This window comes from Microtus ochrogaster, linkage group LG5, assembly GCF_000317375.1.
Source record: "Microtus ochrogaster isolate Prairie Vole_2 linkage group LG5, MicOch1.0, whole genome shotgun sequence".
Classification (NCBI taxonomy): Eukaryota; Metazoa; Chordata; class Mammalia; order Rodentia; family Cricetidae; genus Microtus; species Microtus ochrogaster.
Genome location: NC_022031.1, coordinates 53,368,631 through 53,387,384, shown reverse-complemented (window position 1 = coordinate 53,387,384; position 18,754 = coordinate 53,368,631). Strand labels below are relative to the sequence as shown.

The following is an 18,754-nucleotide window of genomic DNA, read 5'->3' as shown; positions in this document are numbered from 1 at the left end:
ATATATATATATATATATATATAGTGTGTGTGTGTGTGTGTAATCACATATATAATAAACTATATAAGCTACTAAAGCAATATTTAACAAAAATGTTAATAAAGGGTTGCAGAGATGATTCAGCAATTAAGAGTTCGTACTGCTCTTGCAGAGGACTCAATTTTATTTCCCAGTACCTATGTCAGGAAGGTCACCCACACATGGAACTCCAGTTCCCGGGCTCTAGCCCTTTTCTGGCCTCTGTAGCAGTACTGCATTTACCTGTCCAAACCCACACAATAAAAAGACACACATAGATACCTAATTAAACATAACTTTAAAGTTGCTAGAAAACGGTAAGAAACATGTGTCTAGCAGCAGAGAATATGTATCTGTATTTAGGTGATTAAATTCTTAATGCCCGTTACTCTAACTGGGTGTTTGCTATTTTATTTGAGTTACGATGTTACTCCATCCTTTGTGGCTCAGGAACAACATTCCTTTGTATAAAAACATCCTATGAATGCTCACTGAGATAGAACTTAAGAAACTGTGTCTGTCGTGGTGGCGCACGCCTTTAATCCCAGCACTCAGGAAGCAGAGACAGGCAAATTTCTGTAAATTCAAGGCCAGTTGGTTCTACATAGAGTTCCAGACTACATACTGATACTGTGTCTCAAAAAAAATGAATGTATAATAAATAATAATATATTAGCAATCAAACATTACTCAGCAGTTTTTCTATTAAGTTTTGTTTTCAGCATGGGTTTTTTCCTGAAAGACAATTGCTTAAACTGAAAGAGTCCCGACACAAGTCATGATGCCCGGCTCTCCCCTACCCAGGCAGCTTACTGTGTTCCTGTGTTTCCTAGGTGTCCGACACCAGGTTGTGACGGTTCTGGGCATGTGACTGGAAACTATGCTTCCCATAGAAGGTAAGACCAACCCCATTTGTCAAATGCAAACTAGTGTACTGGCAATGATACCCCACTGTAAATTCATAATCACAGTGCCTTGCACGGTTATTGGTTATTCATTTTAGCTTGTCTGGGTGCCCTCGTGCAAGGAAAGGTGGCATCAAAATGACCCCTACCAAGGAAGAAAAGGAAGACTCTGAACTTAAGTAAGTACAGCTGATAAAGAACTGGGCTGGGCTATATCTTGTAGACTAACTGGGAGGAGCTTCGAGATGCCTCTGAGTTACCACCGAATCCTGAAGGAGATGAATCATTAAGACCCAGGATATCTGGCTAAGGAGTCAAGTTGTTCAAGAATGTTTTCTCCTTCATAACTTCATTTCTACACTTCTTTGGCAATGAAGAAGGGAGGGAGCTTTTTTCCTTGCCCGTCTTTTTTAAAGGAAAGCGACGCTGTGGAAGTTAGGCTTTTATGGGTTTTCTGTGTGTGTCTCTATGTCTATATGTGTTTCTTGAGCCTTTTCTTTGTCTCTTTTATTTGTTTATCCAATTCTGGTTTGTTAATTTTGATTTTATCTATTTTTATTTTATTTTTAGATGCTTGTTTGTATCCTAATGGCAGAGAGAAAGAAAGGGTGTGGATTTATGTGGTGGAATAGTTGGGAGGATCTGAGAGGAGTTGGGGGAGGAGAAACCGTAATCAATCAAAACATATTTTATTTAAAATCTATTTTCAATTTATTAAAGAAAAGAAAAACCAACAGTAGGTATGAATTTAACTCCATATCTTGCTGCCTAGTCATCTAGGCTCTTACACAGATCTCACTTTTCCCTGCCTGAAAAATGGGACAATATTCTCTACCCTAAGAGTTGGCAGTAAACAAAGAGGTGATTCACGAAAATTTCTCAGATCGAAGCCTGCCCCCTGTTACTGCTAACACAATGCTGTTTTGCTGCTTGGTGTCTTAAGATACACAATGCTGTTGTGTGTCTTAAAGTTTCTATTGCTGTGATGAAATGCCAAGACCAAGATCCAGCTGACTTATACTTCCATACCACTGTTCATTATTGAAGGAAGCCAGGACAGGAACTTGAAAGGGCAGGAACATGGAGGCAGGAGCTAATGCAGAGAGCATGGTATAGAGATGCTTTCTGGCTTGCTCAGCCTACCTTCTTACAGTCTCCTGCACTGCCAGTCCAGGGATGAGCCCACCTGCAATGAGCTGGGCACTCCCATATCAATCACTAATTAAGAAAATGCCCTGCAGCCTGATCTTATGGAGGCGTTTTCTTAGGCGATTTCCTCCTCTCTAATGACTCTAGTGTGTGTCAAGTTGATATAAAATTAGCTGGCATATGATGGTATCCTCTGAAACATCTGCTGTTGGTTGTTTCTGTAGAGTATGGAGGTGTCCGTTCCTTTGTCCAAGCTGACAGTGGCTCCACTGTGCTTCTCTAGGTGTCCTGTAATAGGGTGTGATGGTCAAGGTCACATATCGGGTAAATACACGTCACATCGCACAGCTTCTGGCTGCCCTCTGGCTGCGAAGAGACAGAAGGAGAATCCCCTCAATGGGTCCCCTCTCTCCTGGAAGCTGAACAAGCAAGAACTTCCCCACTGTCCTTTGCCAGGCTGCAACGGGCTGGGGCATGTCAATAACGTCTTCGTCACCCACAGAAGGTAATGCGTGTTTTGTGTCTTTTTGTTGATGTGATTGCTTGTGATGTGAGTTACTTAGGGGAAGGTAAAAACCCTCAAAATGCAATTATTTATAACATTTAGGTACAGAACACAGAGTCTTGATAAGTTTTTACTAGTCTGAAGAATGGAGATGCATTTTCTCTGTGTCTGAAAATTCACCATACAGATTTCAAGTTTCTACTAGTCTGAAGAATGGAGATGCATTTTCTCTGTGTCTGAAAATTCACCATACAGATTTCAAGGGCCCTAGAAACTCCATTTGTTTCTTATAGTCTAAAACATTGTGTTAGTATTTTTAAGTGTCTTAGTCTTTTCGTGCATCACTCCAATTCCAAGTGGTGCTATCCACTCTACTGTGTCATGTAGTTGTGAACTTTTACTTACTTGTTTCTGTCATCCCTGCCTTTCCCGTCGTCACCCAATTTCAGGCCAGGGTAGCATTGCTTTACTTCCAGGGAGATGTGATTTGCCCACGGCAATCTGAAAGCAAGCAGCGTATATGAGTGCTGGTGGCGTGCAAGGACTGGAGCTTTGCAGTGATATCCTTCATCTCTGAGCCCCTGGCTCCCAAGGGAAAAGCCTCTGTTGCACAGGGATGCCCTCAGTCCAGCTCTCTGGCTCACTTTGCTCCTGAAGGAAAAAAGCTAGAAAGTTCCTGATATATTTCTGCAGTCAGTGAGTGTTCCAACCCCTTCTAGTCTTGCAGGCTAATTACTGTGCAGTTTTAGGGAAACTTTGGTTCTTTTGTGTTCAATATACAAATTGAGCAAAGTTCGGAAATTTTTTTTTTTTTTTGGTTTTTCAAGACAGGGTTTCTCTGTGGCTTTGGAACCTGTCCTAGAACTAGCTCTGTAGACCAGGCTGGTCTCGAACTCACAGAGATCCGCCTGCCTCTGCCTCCCGAGTGCTGGGATTAAAGGCGTGCGCCACCATTGCCCGGCTCTCAAAGTTTGGAAATTTTGACACTTTTTCAGTTCTAAAGGTATAGATCAATGACACCAGAAATGGATCCTGACAGGAATTGATTGCTTTCATGGTGCCAGTAAAACTGACATATGGAAAAACTTGCATTTTCTGTGTGGAAGTCAGAGGAAAACCGTGACATTGACACCAGAAAATTATCTCTTTATAAACTGCTTGTTTTGTTGTTGTTGTTGTTGTTGTTGTTTGTTTGTTTTTTTTTTTTGGTTTTTCGAGACAGGGTTTCTCTATGGTTTTGGTTCCTGTCCTGGAACTAGCTCTTGTAGACCAGGCTGGTCTTGAACTCACAGAGATCCACCTGCCTCTGACTCCCAAGTACTGGGATTAAAGGCGTGTGCCACCACCGCCCTAAACTGCTTGTTTTGAAGTTGTTGGTGAAACCTGCTATAGAGAAAGTGTTTTCCAAATGGTGTGCTTTGTACGGCTGTCAGTGCAAGGAAAGACACCTGAGATAGATCTGTGGTCTACACACACACACACACACACACACACAGGCCAGAGACCTTGCGTGTCTTTCCTCAAGACCATTCATCTTTTGTTTTAGAGGGGATCTCTCACTGGCCTTGAACTTCAACAAGTAGTCTATACTAACGGGCTAGTTAGCTCCAAAGATCCATCCCCTCTGCCTCCACCTTCTGAAGCCTTTCTCTCATAATAATACACAGTGGTTCTAAGCTGTGTGGTGAGGGCTGTGCTTCTTTAGCACTTTTGTAACACTGTGTCTACCTGGGAATTTACTGTAAGTTGAAAAGTTGTGGGGGAGAAGATGGGAAGTTCTGAACGAGATGCTACTCTCCATTCTGTCTACAATGGACACCTTTAACATTCCACCACTTGCTAAGTATTCCTCCCCTTCACGACAGTTTTCTAAGAACATGGTATGTGACAAAAAAAAAAATCCCGACAAACTCATGCACATTCTCCAGGGAAAGAGTGAGTCTCCATAAATCGTAGATAGGCCATGATCATCAGAAAGAGTCTCCAAAGCGGTTTGGAGCTTAAATTGGTTGCCTCTCATTTTCTTTTCCTGCACAAATAACTTATAACTTACCAAAGATTAACAAACTGCATAGCCTTTTCGTAATGTAGCCTATTACAAATTACCCTTAAAGTTGTATGTTAGTTCCTGCACTTTATAGAATATTAATATAGAATAAGTTCCTTATTCTTTAAAGCCTGTGATACTTCATATTTATTGAAGACCCCACTCCAGAAAACTTTTCTTCCACTTGGCATAGCATCAGGAACTTCAGGTTGAAATGATTGTTTTAAAGATCAATTGAAACCACATTTCTGTGGGGGAAAAATACTTTAAATGGTTGATTATTCTCGTTTTTATTTAATTCTGAAACTGGTTTCTACAAAGATAGAACAAAACCTTGAAAGAATTAATGACTGCTTAGAACAAGAAAATTACCTGATCATAAACGATGGAAAACAGGTTTTGTTCAGTGTTATCATTATCACACTGGTGCTATTTAAATACAGCAAGTGACATTAAAGGAAGGAAGCCTTCTGAAGAGAGCAGCAATTCAATGAACAGGGTCATGAGCGCCAGCTTGGATAGCAGATCTCCTTGCCCCGGCTGCACCTGCAGCAGATGCTTTTATTCCCATTTCAGGGGAGAAATATTTTAAATGAAAATAATGTTTTAACAGTTACAGGGGAAACAAAATAAGAGCTTTCCATCAGCCGATTGAATTTTCTCTAGCGAGCGGGATTTGTTGACTATTGTGGAGTCACCCTGAAGATCAGCCTGTGCTTTGTATGAAAGCAGAAAGAGCTAAACTCTGCCTTGTTCTTTATGGATTCCAGATGGGTGATAACAGTCCTTGTTCATGGCCTGTGTGGGCAGTTTGGTAGCTGCAGAAAAGGAAGTCTGTACCATCGAATGCACATTCATGAGTGCAGAAGACCAGTGCTCTGCCAAGTGAATGGGACTAGCTGTGTCGGCAGTGGCAACCTGTTTTTCTGATTCAAGAAAAGGAAATGCAAACACTTATCAATACTTTAGAACCCTCGGATTTTATTTAATATATATTTATTAGTTAATTTCTATGACAAAACTACAGATTGTGATGTAACTACTAAGAAGGCAAACATATCAGTAGTTGGTAGTAAAAAAGATTTAATTTTATGAGAAATGACATGCATTTCACATATGGATATAAATTCTCTTCTCACAGTTTATCTGGATGCCCTCTCAATGCACAAGCTATCAAAAAGGTCAAGGTGTCTGAGGGACTAATGACCATCAAGCTCAAAGCAACCGGGGGTAAGTCACCATCTCCACCAAGGTCTAGGCTTCCCAAGCATACTTTGTGTGCAAGAACAAAGGGGTTTCCTCAAGGTTAAGCAGCAACTGTAACCTCTCAGAAACGTTTTCCTTGTCTTCTGTCTTCTCTATTATTTAATAAGGCTTTCCTACAAGGAAAGACATGAAATGACACACAGATAAATTGAGAGGCACAATAATTTTATCCTTCAGTGTTTTCAGTGTTAGTTTTTCTCCTAGGAAATGTGTGCATGCACATACATGTGTGTGCATGTGCATGCCTGTGGGCTTATGTGCACACCTGTGTGCATGCATATGTGTTTCCAGTGTATATTCCCTACCAAATTTCAGGAAACATAATTGTAGGCATACTTTTCTTTCCCTCCCACCAGTTCCCAAATAACCTACGCAGAGACTTATTAACTGTAAATGCTCGGCCAATAGCTCAGGCTTGTTACTATTTAACTTTTACATTTAAATTAACCTATACTTTTTATCTACCCTCTGCCACATGACTTGTGTCTTGGTACCTCGTTTTCTACGTGCCCTGCTGCCTGTCTTCTGGCATCTCCTCTGAATCTGTCTTTCTTCATCCTGGCATACTCCTCTCTGTTGTCAGCAGTAGTGTAGACCCGTTTCTCCAGATTGTTGATATTAACTTCAGTCAAGACTGTGGCATTCTTAACCACTTTCCCAGACTTCCAAATAGTAAATGGATTCACAATCACTCTACAATATAATCATGGAAACTAACACCTGGCCCCTGTCCCACAGTCTACATTTTATTGCGTTCATGCTCACCCATACATATTTTGTATATTTTTATAGGAATTCAAACCTAAAGTTCAGAGAGTGTTCATAGGCAAGAACAACAGTCAAGGCTGTACTCTTCCTTCTGAACCACATGTGCTCCTTCCCAAGTGCACACAGAGACATCTGCTACCATGTGCTGGTAGCCCAGCTCTGCTTCGAGGTGTGCCTCTTCGGGGTCCCCTCAACAAGCAGATATGTAATTGCTGGGCATGCCCTGGGACCGCACTATTCTTGCAGCAGCTATATAAGAGTTTGCACGGATTTGAACACTGTTAGTTCATTCCATTTCTGTCAAGTTGTTTTAATTTTAGAAGCCTGGCAATTTCATATATGAAAAGACGACAATGGTGCATGCCTGTAGGGACTGTAAATGAGGGCTCACCGGGTCTTCTGAAACACAGTGGAACCACCAAAAAGCTGGTGCTTTTGTACCTCATTTTCTTAGAAAGCATTCGACTCCCAAACTGTTTCCTTTCTTTAAGGCTCTTGCATAGATATAGTTTGGGTAAAAGCACTAAAATAAAGTCTCATATTTAAACATAAAGTAACCTGTCGCCGGGCCTTGTCTCCTGTATTCAGTATGAACTGTAAACTCTTCACAGGTATTGATGGTGATGAAGAAATTAGGCATTTGGATGAAGAAATAAAGGAACTGAATGAATCCAACCTTAAAATTGAAGCAGATATGATGAAACTTCAGACCCAGGTTCAAAAACATTATTAGTTATTTCTAAACTAATCATACTCTCTAGTGGATACAAAACATTGAGCTTACTGAATCCTGCATCTAAGCTATGCTGATACCCTAGAGAAATGTGTTTCTCATGAGTGGTTTGTGCCTGTGTCTCCTGACTGGGCAGGAGTGGAAGGAGTTACTGCTGCCTTTACTTAGCTGGCTGGGAAGACCTACTTTGTGTGCAAATAAAGCAGATGACCATACATACTTTTGGAGAGCATGTGTTGCTTTGTAGAGAATTGTGTTACATAGGTTGAAGGTCCTTCGTTTTATTAAAAATGTGCATACGACACACTCTTTAAATGTAATTCTTCAAGAATATTTGCTGGGTATGCTAAAAACAGATTCTTGCATAGGTACTTTATAAATACAAAACAAAGAAAACTCCAAGAGTGTCTAAACCTAGAATACTGGGAATTAAAAATTTGGCCTAGGATTTTTAAGACACTAACACAAATTCCGTTATTAAGGACTCAGTTTGGTAGTGGATCGTTTGCCTACCCACGTGAAAGACTGTGGATTCAATCCACAGCATGTGAAAAACAAAAATAACTGCATTGCAACACGTTAGAGGTGGAGAAACAAGACAACGCAGAGGGCACAATGTCCTTTCCCATTTCTTCTCCTTTCCCGCCCTTAAGATGCAAGCTGCATTCATTTCTCAGCAGCCCTTACCTAAGCAGTCCAATCCACCCCAAATAGTTTCTTCATCCCGTCTTCTGAATGCCACAGAAGTCCACAGAAAGAGCTTGATGCTGCCTTTGGAAACCATGAACCTCCTCTAGAAACCACTAGCAAAGAAGACAAGCCTCTTTTTCATAGAGCTCAGTCCAAATGGGAAAAACAGTAAAGTGTGTGGGTGTGTATATAAAATCTGCTGCTGGAAGAAGGGGGGTTGATATTAAACAGGATGGCCAAGCTCCAAGAAGGAAATGTGTTATCAATGACTTGAAAAATAAAGAAGTTAACGAACAGTGATGGGGAGTTTGTCTGGAGTAAGCTAGCTGGGTAGGGCAAGTTCAAGAAGCGTTCACATAGTGTAGCCTAGTCGATATTGGTGATTTACTTGTCATTTATTTTAAGTGTTGAAAGGCCCCCAAAGGGTTTGAGAATTAAGAGTCATTCAGTCAGATGACGTACATTTTAACATGACCTTCAAAATACCCATTCTGTTAGGGTATTGAGGAGGGCCAAGATGAGGCTATGTGGAGCAAAGATGGCACAAGGTCATCCGTGAGAAGTGATACCATCACACCAATGGCTGGGTCCGGGTGGCCACAACACAGGTGGATAGTGGTATTATTATGTGTGTTTTAAAAGAAGTGCTCAGTAAGTTTGAAATATGAAAGAAAGAACCTGAGTCTGGGCAACATTCAGGTTGTTAACCACTGAGGAAAAAAAGAGGCATGCAGTTGGAGCAGCATTGGGGAAAATAACAGATTTACTCTGGGGCATATTGCTTTTGAGATATCTACCCTCCTGCCATATAGAGAAGTTAGACCTGTAATTCATGGGAAAATCTGTGTTGAAAGTACAAATCTGAACATGTGAATCCAACAATTTAGAGCAGTAGGCAGTGCTACAGTTTGGGATGGAGACACCCCTTGGCACTCATACCCAACCACAAGTTTCCCCTTGAGGCCTTCCATGGCTTCTCATGCCATTGCCTCTGTTTTAGATAACGTCTATGGAGAGCAACTTGAAGACCATAGAGGAAGAGAACAAGCTTATAGAGCAGAGCAATGAGAGTCTGCTGAAGGAGCTGGCGGGGCTCAGCCAGGCTCTCATATCCAGCCTCGCTGACATCCAGCTGCCACAGATGGTAAGACCAAGAGCAGCTCTCTGTTGTCCCTTCATCTACCTCAGCATCATTACCCTGTGGCTGAGCTATCAGCAGTCACCTACCCTGGGTGCATTCTCACGCTCAGTGGTCACCTAAGACCATGTAGATACACATAGATTAACAAAGGCCAGGACATTCAAAAAGGCCAGGGTCCTTTAAAGATGAAGTTTTGCTTGAAGATATCTTATAAAGTTAGATGAAAGCCGGAGACCAGCGCTTACTCGCTGAAAATGTTTCCGAATAGAAGTCCTCAGCATCATCCACCAAACTCATAAACTATAAAAACAACAGTCTCATTCCTAATAAACGCCCCATAATGTTCAACTCTCTTCATGGAGCATAGAAAGTATGGGTGTGATTGAGGCACCCTTATTTCAAAAGCCTAAGCATGCAACTGTTTAGAATTCACAAAAAGTGTATTCTACATTTTTATAAATATAAACCAGTCTTTGGAGTTAGATCTGCATTGTTGAGGGGCTGTTGATCAATATGTTGCTAATTTCCTCAGAATATATATTCTCAGATCAAAACTGATGGCTTACATGTAAGAGGACTTAAAGCAGCAGCAATGAAATCAAAATATTTGGGTTTTGTACAAAATACTAAATTGCTCAATTCAAAAAAAAAAAACCCCAGAAAACACCAGTTCTTTAACTTTGGATTCTATCAAGGAGACACAACTCAAAGTTGGCATGAGCCAGGAGGGTGTGTGACAATGAGCTTCCTGATGTGGATTCTGTCAATGAGATTATTCCATTCTTGGGTCATAACTCAAAGTTGGCATGAGCCAGGAGGACGTGTGACAATGAGCTTCCTGATGTGACCACCAGAATCATTGCCCCAGTCCATGATTCTGTAGAAAACACGTGCCCAGCAAATGTAGACACCAAAACGGAACAGCCACAACGAGACAGTGCACATAGTCCAGATCACAGCTCTGCTGGGCATGCCAGCTCATCTTCAGATCTTCTAAACAGTAGCGATCATAGTCATTGTCTGTACACTTGAGATGTTCACTCATGTTTAAGTCCTTCCTTCCAAGGACCTTGTAATGTAACATGGCACTTACCAAGGGTTTTCACAAATGTGGGGACATGGAGTGACTGCATATGGCTGGAGAGTTTTCCCTTTTGTCCTGTATGCCCTGCCTCTTATGCATGTGGTTTACACACAGGTAATATGCACCTACTTTAAAACATATTATGGGTCCAGAGTGAGAGCTCAGCAGTTAAGAACACTGGATGATCGTCCAGAGGACACAGGTTCAATTCCGAACTCTGAACTAGTGGTTCAGAAATGTCTGGAACTCCAGTTCCAGGGTATGAGAAACCCTCATCTGGCTGCCACATGCATAAAGTATATATGTAGTGCACAAATATACATGCAAAGCATCCGTATACATTGTTTTTGAGTGTGTGTGTGTGTGTGTGTGTGTGTGTGTGTGTGTGTGTGTGTCAGCATGGTGGCACTCCCCTTTAATCCTAGAACTTGAGAGGCAGAAGCAGGTAGGTCTTTGGGACGTTTAAGGTCAGCCTGGTCTACATAGAGAGTTCTATGCCAGCCAAGATAACAAAATAAGACCCTGTCTCACAAAATAAAAACAAATAAATAGAAAAATAAAACCATTATATAGGGCAAAGGATATGCCAAAATACCACCCAGGGTAAAAATGAGTCAATCTGGACCTTCTAACACAGATCTTCTCCCTAAAGAATAGAGAGGGCAAATGACCAGAGTTGTTGTATTAGCAAATCTTTATCACAACTGTTGGTGAGCAACTGGCTTAATCCCTGCCATTCCAACCTAAAACTGTTAAAGAACCACTTGGCACAAGCCCTGTACACACCTTCCACAGATGTCATTTTTGTACTGAGCAAGTGCAGTTGAGGCCAAGACTCCTCCCAGAGAAAGCATGTTGTTTGAAGACCTCTACCTCAGGTCCAGATTGATCCTCAATGCCATTCAATCAAGTTTCATTAAAGCCATGAATGAAGAGTGAACAGATAAACCCTACGAACACTAACATTTAGATTCCTATCCCAAACTGCCACAGTAAACCCTTCTCTTCCTCATTATATAAGTTGGCAACATTCTTCCCTGTCTCCTGATCTTCCTGGGGACAGCTGACCCTCTGTGATTGGTTCTCTGTGCTTTGTCTCCTTCAGGGGCCAATCAATGAGCAGAATTTTGAAGCGTATGTAAATACTCTCACAGACATGTACAGCAATCTGGAACGAGACTACTCTCCGGAATGCAAAGCTCTACTGGAAAGCATCAAGCAGGCGGTGAAGGGCATCCATGTGTAGGAGGGCAGCTCACAGGAAACAGAGGTCACCACAGCAGGGAACTCTAGCAGATCCATAGGGGACCTTGCACCCCTGGAGCCTGGAGGCCGCCCCCTGCGTTTATAATTGCAACATTGCACTAATTTTTCCCTGGCTGACATAAAAAGGAAAGAAAAACTATGATAAACTCTTTGGATTAAAAGCAATGCAGTGAATTATTAGATCTCATTTATTTTCATATCTTTTTCTTTTATTTCTTCATTGCACTCTTTATTTTGTAAAGTATATGTAAAATAAATGTTACATTTTATATTTTATTTATTACTAATCAAAGAGTTTTTTATCTTTTAACTGCATTTTGGAGTCTACCATATTTTTACAGGTGTGTTTATTAATTTGTCTTCTAATAGGATTTAAATAGAAATCCTGTTCTCAAATCACACATCTTTCTGAGTTTAAATGAGAAAAAAAACAACAACAAAAAAGGAAGATGTGAAGGAAATCCCGGTGTCATGATTGCACTATGGTCAATTTTGGTTTCTACTGTGCACTTCTTTTCCCCCCTATATTGGTTTTTGATAATATGAGCTGCAAAGGAATATGAAGATAAATGGCGCCCACTAGTGGGAAATCCATGTTCATAAAAGCACAGGATGCTGGCAAACAGCATGCTCAAAACTTGATAGCAATAATTAAATAAAATAGTCAGCAGAGCATTCCACGTGGCTGCCCGGATTTAATTAATATGAATTATTTATTTGAGCTGTTCAAAGCATAGATTTTAAGTGAATCAGATATGTCTTTTTTTTTTCAAGTCAGTCACATTGGCTAGTTGGCAACCCTTCCCCAAGATGAGAAATAAGCTTTGATGTGACCAGTCAAGCTTCTCCTGCTATATGTTAGTACAATATTACAAGTGACAATATTGGTATAGAATTTTACTTAGCAAATACAGACACATACAAATGGAAATTTTGTAGATAACATATCCCCTGAAATAGCATGTATCTTACTAGGTTGACTGGAAAAGAGTGGAAAACATAATAAGACAGGAAAAGGTGTTATTCCAATCTGAATATTGGCAACATTGGTCTGCACTGCCCATAATAAGACAACTTTCAATTTGATATAATCCTTGAACTACACACACACACACACACACACACACACACACACACACGCATACACACACAGTCACAAACACTTATCCACACATGAAATTGAGTCTACAATCTCAACTGGATCAGAGTTTAGTAATTGCTGTAGAAAAGGCAATGTCTATTTCAGGGACTGTAAAGTAGTTTAAGCATTCTTTCAAAAGTTTTTTTATATTTATTTTTTTTAATGAAAAGGTATAGACAACCAGCTAAACTGCCTTTTTGGTGTGCACACACATTTCATGTGCAGATGTGCCTCTGTGTAAATGCACACATGAACTTTAGTGTGAGCTTAATTTTCTGTGCTATAATAAAAGCGTTTATTTTTTTTAGCCTCATGAATACTTAGATTTAGTGCGATGGCATTCACAGGCTTGAATTCACTGTTACTGTTACCTGCTCTGATACATGAAAAGTGGTCCAGTCGCTCGCTCCGCTCTCACGGATCTGTGGTTCCTGTTATGCATCAGGTGGGGCTTATCTTTGGCTTGGGGTTCATTTGAACTCTTGAATCTTAGTTTAGTGAAAATGAGATGTCTGTCCTTAGGTAGGGAAAGGTGTTTATTTAAAACTCAGTTCAAAAGAAGCAGCCGCCATGAGTGGTGTCTACTGAAAACGGGACACAAAGTTTCCTATTGAAGTATGTCTCTGAGCATTTTGCTACACAGTACTTCAAAGAAGCACACAAATGGGCTCACTTATTACAAAGGCAGAAGTTTACTTTGCTAAATATTTTAACATGTTTGTTATATATTTTATTTAAAGAGATCTCTTGCAAACCTATGTATTTATTACTATAATTTACATGGTCTCAGTTAATTTATTTGTGTTCACATAGTTTTATGAAGGGTGTCTGTATTTATTTGCCGCCTTGGTACTTGCGTTTTGTAACATGCACTGAGTTGTTTCCATTTCAACTGTGTTAATGACTGATACTGTAAATTGGATCTTTTGTAAACAAAATGGGCAATGATGTATGCGTTTTTATTTGAAGTAGTTTGTTTGTATACTGTTTCTCCAAACAATTACTATTTCTTACATCAATGCAACAAAATTGTGTTCAGTGCTGTACATTTGGTGTATGGTTAGAAATAAAATTGATAATGAATTTTGCTGTGATATTTCTTGGGCTAGTTTATGAGGACAGATGTCATTGTCCTTAAAACCTACAGCTCCTGATATTGTCAAAAGCCTTCTTCAACCAGAGCAATTCTGGCTTAACATTTTGCCCTCAAGTGGAGAGGATTTTTGGCTGCTTGACTATTGGTTAGCACCTTGGTGCGGCACGTATCTCCAGGATGAGGTGTGACCGTGACACAAGGCCCCTCTGCTGGAACTAGAAGGAACTTCATCCATGTCTAAGGAGCAAGACCCAAGGAGTCCTTGCCTGATAACGAACTGCTGGAGGTTGTGAATATAGCTTGAATTACGCTAGGTTGAAAACCATGTGGATAATTCTAGAGTACCTATCCAAGTGTTCCTATCCAAGTCATCAATACTCTCTGTTTTTGAGGTTTTGGGCAGACTTCCATCCAGGTCTCTTAGAACCGGCTCTCCCTCACAGGTAATGTAAAATTCACACAGTGAAGTCCAACTGCCTGAAGGGAAGTCTGGATCCCAGAGGAGCTGGGTTCAACTTGGGTTTGCTTTACCAGGGCACCCCATACTTCTAGTCACTGGAGCTGCTCCCATGATGTGTTCCGGGAAAGCAGCTAATGGGATGCAGAGCAGCTCACTCCGAATCTTAGTTTCACCATTGAGGATCTCTGACATCCTACGCTGGTTGGGACTGCCTATCAGAAAGTGGTATCTACAGTTCACGACATGAATTTGTCAGATCATTTTATGTCTTAATCCTACTGAAACGTAGGAAGGAATAATGTGCAAAATCCGTCCTTTCTTACCACTGATTTCTGATGAGAACCCGCTGAAAAGAGTCCCATTTCCTGAGGTCTTCAGTGCGGGTCAGTGAGAGCAATGGGACAAATTATAGGTTTTATAACATGTAAGTGTCCCAGATGAGTTGAGACAGCTTGGTAAAGAGAGACAGGGCAAGCAGAGGAACCACACCTACAGACCTTAGAGGGAGACATTCACCAGAAGCAGAGGCCGTGCAAGAATCCAGGTGCCTGAAGGCAAAAAGTCCAGGAAAGAGGGACAGGAATTCCCAGTGTAAAGCTCCTGGCTTTGTGATTCTAATTCCCAGGAGCAGCTTTAGCTATGCAAAGAAAGGCTGAATTTCAAGGCATGGTGTGCTTCAGCTATAATGTGCATAGATCACAGGCATGAAGCCTCCCTCCTCTTCCATCCCTCAGTTTTCCCCTGGAGACCGAAGAAACAGAGGATAATGGATTCAGATTTCCACTGGAGATAATTTGTTTAGCAACACAAATATTTCTGGCACCACAGCAGCACAGCTATGTTCAGTATATTTTGGGTGCAGTAAGATGTAAAATCAAATAAAGACATTGCCTATCACCATTCCAATAGATAAATCCTGGGGTTGTTAGAACTGTATCCCAAATCCTTTGTGAAGAGAAAGGGATGGATGGTTTTAGAACTTAACTTGTTCCAGCACATACGGATTTCACTGCTAATGTTTTCTGTGTGTCTTTTCACACACTGCACCCACTTCATTGTGATCTGCAAGAAGTGCCTTCTGTTTCCGTTAGCTCTCCAGTGGACGACAGATTGAACTTGCTAATAGCTGTCCCTACTGTCATTCACAGTCAAGGGTGCTTTGTGTACACAGAAAATTCTCAAGTTTGTGGAGCCAGATCACCATATCCAATGAAAACAATGAGATGGCTGGTTCTTGAATAAGTTACTGACTTGCCCAAGACTATAAAACTAGGGAAAACTGCATCCCAGAGTCAGCCTTTCATTTACTTGAAAAGCTAATAAAGCTTCCTCCTAGTGTGTTTTTGTTTTTGTTTATTTGTTTGTTTGTTTTCTGATTTCAGAGAAAGGATTTCTCTGTAGCTTCTAGAGCCTGTGCTGTAACAAGCCCTTGTAGACTAGGCTGACCTCAAACTCATAGAGATCCACCTGTGTCTGCCTCATGAGTGCTGGGATTAAAGACACGTGCCACCACAGCCTGGCTTCTCCACAGTGTTTTAAGGAAACCCACCAAAATCCCTGGTTTTTTTCCATAGACACTGGCCTGCACTTCCAGAAATAAGGAGGCCTAGTGTACACTTCCGACCATCATGGCCTTGACCTCCAGGATCTTTGCAGGCTCCTGCTGGATATTGTTTTATCTGCAGGATATAAATGAGGATGCAAGAGCCAAGAACTAGACCACTCACTCCGTGAGTAGAGAGACAGTTTATGTGGGGATTCAGACTGCCAGCCTGGGGTTGTGGGGATTGTGCAACTGGCACCAGGGAGAATCTAAGCAGCTTGTGGGAGTAGGAAAGGGTGGGAGGAGGAGTAGATGAGCTCAGACAGCCTGTGAGTTAGAGCAACAGGAAAGATCCTGGAGGATAGCATGGGAAGCTCGAACGGGCTGAGAATCTTGCCTATGCATAAGGGAAGCCATTACTTTCTTGACAAATAAGACCTGGCTTCACAAGGTTTCTACCAATGCTGAGTTTAGGCTTCTATTCACCTGACAGCAATCCTTCTGCTTAGTCAGAGTTCTGCCTGAGCTGAGCCCAAGCTGTCATTTATGTCATTCGCTTTTCACCACTGTGACCCTAATACAAAGCGAACTTCTCTGAGGATGTATGCGGTTCTGGTGGAGCCTCCAGCTGGCCCCTGCATGGTCTGGGAAGCCCCAGTCCCCCCCCTCCACCCCTCCATCCCTCCCTCCATATATATCACTCTCTCTAACCCCGCCTGCTCAGAGAGTCTCCAAAGAAAATAATGTGCTGCAAAAATCCAGTTGCACATTCTTGGCAGCTATTGCAACTTCCTCCCTTGACACTGCCAGGTGCCCAAGTCCCCACCTAAGCGCTTAGCTTTTAACCATACTTGGGCACAAAAACCAGCTTGTGGGAGCATGTCATCACCCCTCACCTACAATCTAGAAAATCTTTCCGCCGTAATCCAGGCACACGACTTCTCTGGCCTTGATCTCTGAGGCCAGTCAACCCACCCATGAGTTGCTTTGCCCTAAATATACCTGCTGTTATATTATTTTTTTTAATTTGACTTGATCTGGCGTACTGCATCAGCAGAGAAACTTATTATGGTGCATGCAAGGGTGAGGAAGTGTTAAAAATCTGTTATATATACTTTGGATTTCAGAGGAGTTGGCGCAGGGCAGTGAGTAGACAGACAAACAGAGTAGTCCTTACCAAGGTGCCTGGGAGAGAAAAGGAAAATACAAAAAGAGATATAAAGAAATAAATAAGGGATATACAGGAAGAGATGTAGCTGTAGGGATAAACCCCAGTGACATCCTTGTCCCAATTAGGCCTTCCTCCTACCCTTTACCACTTCTCAGTAATGACATTACCATGACAATCCATGGAAGATTAATGCATTTGTTAGGGCAGGACCCGCATGATCTTGCTGTCTCTAGAACTGCTCTTATTGGCACACTAATCTACGTGCTTATTAGCCCAGTTGGATGGACAGTCAAAATGGACCATTACATGTACCAGCTGGTATTAAGCGTGCTCCTGAGTTCACTGTCCTGGGCTTCAAAGCCACATATAATTGTAAATGGAATTATTATCATGCTCTAAGAAACTGGGATTAGGAGGAATAAAGAGCCTGCTGATGCCCCAGGGATAAGTACCACGGTCAGTATTCCACTCAACTCTGAAGTGAATATGAAAACCTGCCCTGTGGGTCATCACTGCCGCCACCAGCTGACCACCCTTGCTTCCTAACCTGCCTTCGTTCACGAAGTAAGACATGATCATTTACTCAGCACATCGTGGGGTAGTTTTTGGAAGAGGCTTTGCCGTCATGCTTGGAGCACAGTATTCTGAACACTTTTCTTATAAAAGTGTATCATAAAAATGTACAGTCTTCAACAGGACTGATAGACATATGTACTTACAGAGACCTTGGCAGCATTCACAAGATTGGTACAGTTTCAAACCAGACAAAAACCCAGCACAGAGAGAGGAAGGTGGACAAAAGCCCTATCCCTAACCTAGAAACTGTTTGCAATGGTGGCCTGGAGAGAAAAGGAAAATCAGCATCTCTACTAGAGAGACACTGGGTCCGGGTCAGGCCCAGGCTCTGGAGCAGCTGGCTAACACAAATGGATTCCTTGGTTTTGTTGTTGTTATTTCATTCTTTTTTTTATTGGTAATTTTTTTGTCTATTAGGTTTTTGCTTGATTGATTGTTATGTTTTGTTTTATTTTTGGAGAAGAAGAAGGAGAATAATATGAAGTTTGATGGGTAGGAGATGGGGAGGATCTGGAAGGAGATGCAGGAGGAGAAATATGATCAAAATATATTGTGTGAGAAAATATTAAATAAAAATTGCATCTGTTTGAAGATCTGTAAGCTTTTCATCCAATTTTCTCTTTTCATAACTGACTCTGGGACTAAAAGCTTTAAAATATGAGTGCTAAAAAAAAATCATAAAATTGTAACCCTAACCCTAACTTATTTTTGCTTTTGTGGGTTTTTTTTTCTGTCATTAGATATTTCGTGTGTACATGACAGTTTTGGATTAACCCTTTGCAGATTAAAGTGTACTTCCTATTGATGTTTACCAGCTATGTGCACACTCCCCACTAATATTCCCCAGTTATAAAAATATTCTGCACTGTGCCCTTTCCGCTGTGAAATGCTGTTCACTGTGGAGTGCACTTTCCACCAGTGCTCACTAGCTATGAACTGTTCTGACTGTAAACAGGAGGAGCCCCTGCTCTGCCTGAGGATCTGTGGCTTTAGCAGACTTTTACAGTTCAGCATGTATTGGCATTATATAAGGAAGTCATTTTTCTTTAGTCAATCCTGCCTTCTTCGGTTTTATGTGAAAACTTTGGAGCTATGAGACAGATATTCTAAAATGTATGTGACGCTTTAGGGAGATGCCTCCAGTAACGCTCTTAGAGGACCAGGGTTTCCAGCATTCCGTGTGGCTTCTAGAAGA

At 41.4% G+C, this 18,754-nt stretch overlaps 1 protein-coding gene across 4 annotated transcripts in view; it reads left to right on the top strand.

The window, feature by feature from the left end:
- St18 (ST18, C2H2C-type zinc finger) overlaps positions 1-13,762 on the top strand; it is a 123,274-nt gene extending 109,512 nt beyond the window's left edge. For all 4 annotated transcript variants that reach the window (XM_026786744.1, XM_013351942.2, XM_026786742.1 and 1 more), the window contains 7 exons: positions 852-914; positions 1,022-1,102; positions 2,356-2,577; positions 5,766-5,854; positions 7,270-7,373; positions 9,082-9,225; positions 11,412-13,762. In XM_026786744.1, coding sequence (XP_026642545.1) covers positions 852-914; positions 1,022-1,102; positions 2,356-2,577; positions 5,766-5,854; positions 7,270-7,373; positions 9,082-9,225; positions 11,412-11,552 — 844 coding nt within the window. In that variant the 3' untranslated portion in view covers positions 11,553-13,762. The remainder of the gene's footprint in view (positions 1-851; positions 915-1,021; positions 1,103-2,355; positions 2,578-5,765; positions 5,855-7,269; positions 7,374-9,081; positions 9,226-11,411) is intronic.
- The last annotated feature ends 4,992 nt before the right edge of the window (positions 13,763-18,754 follow it).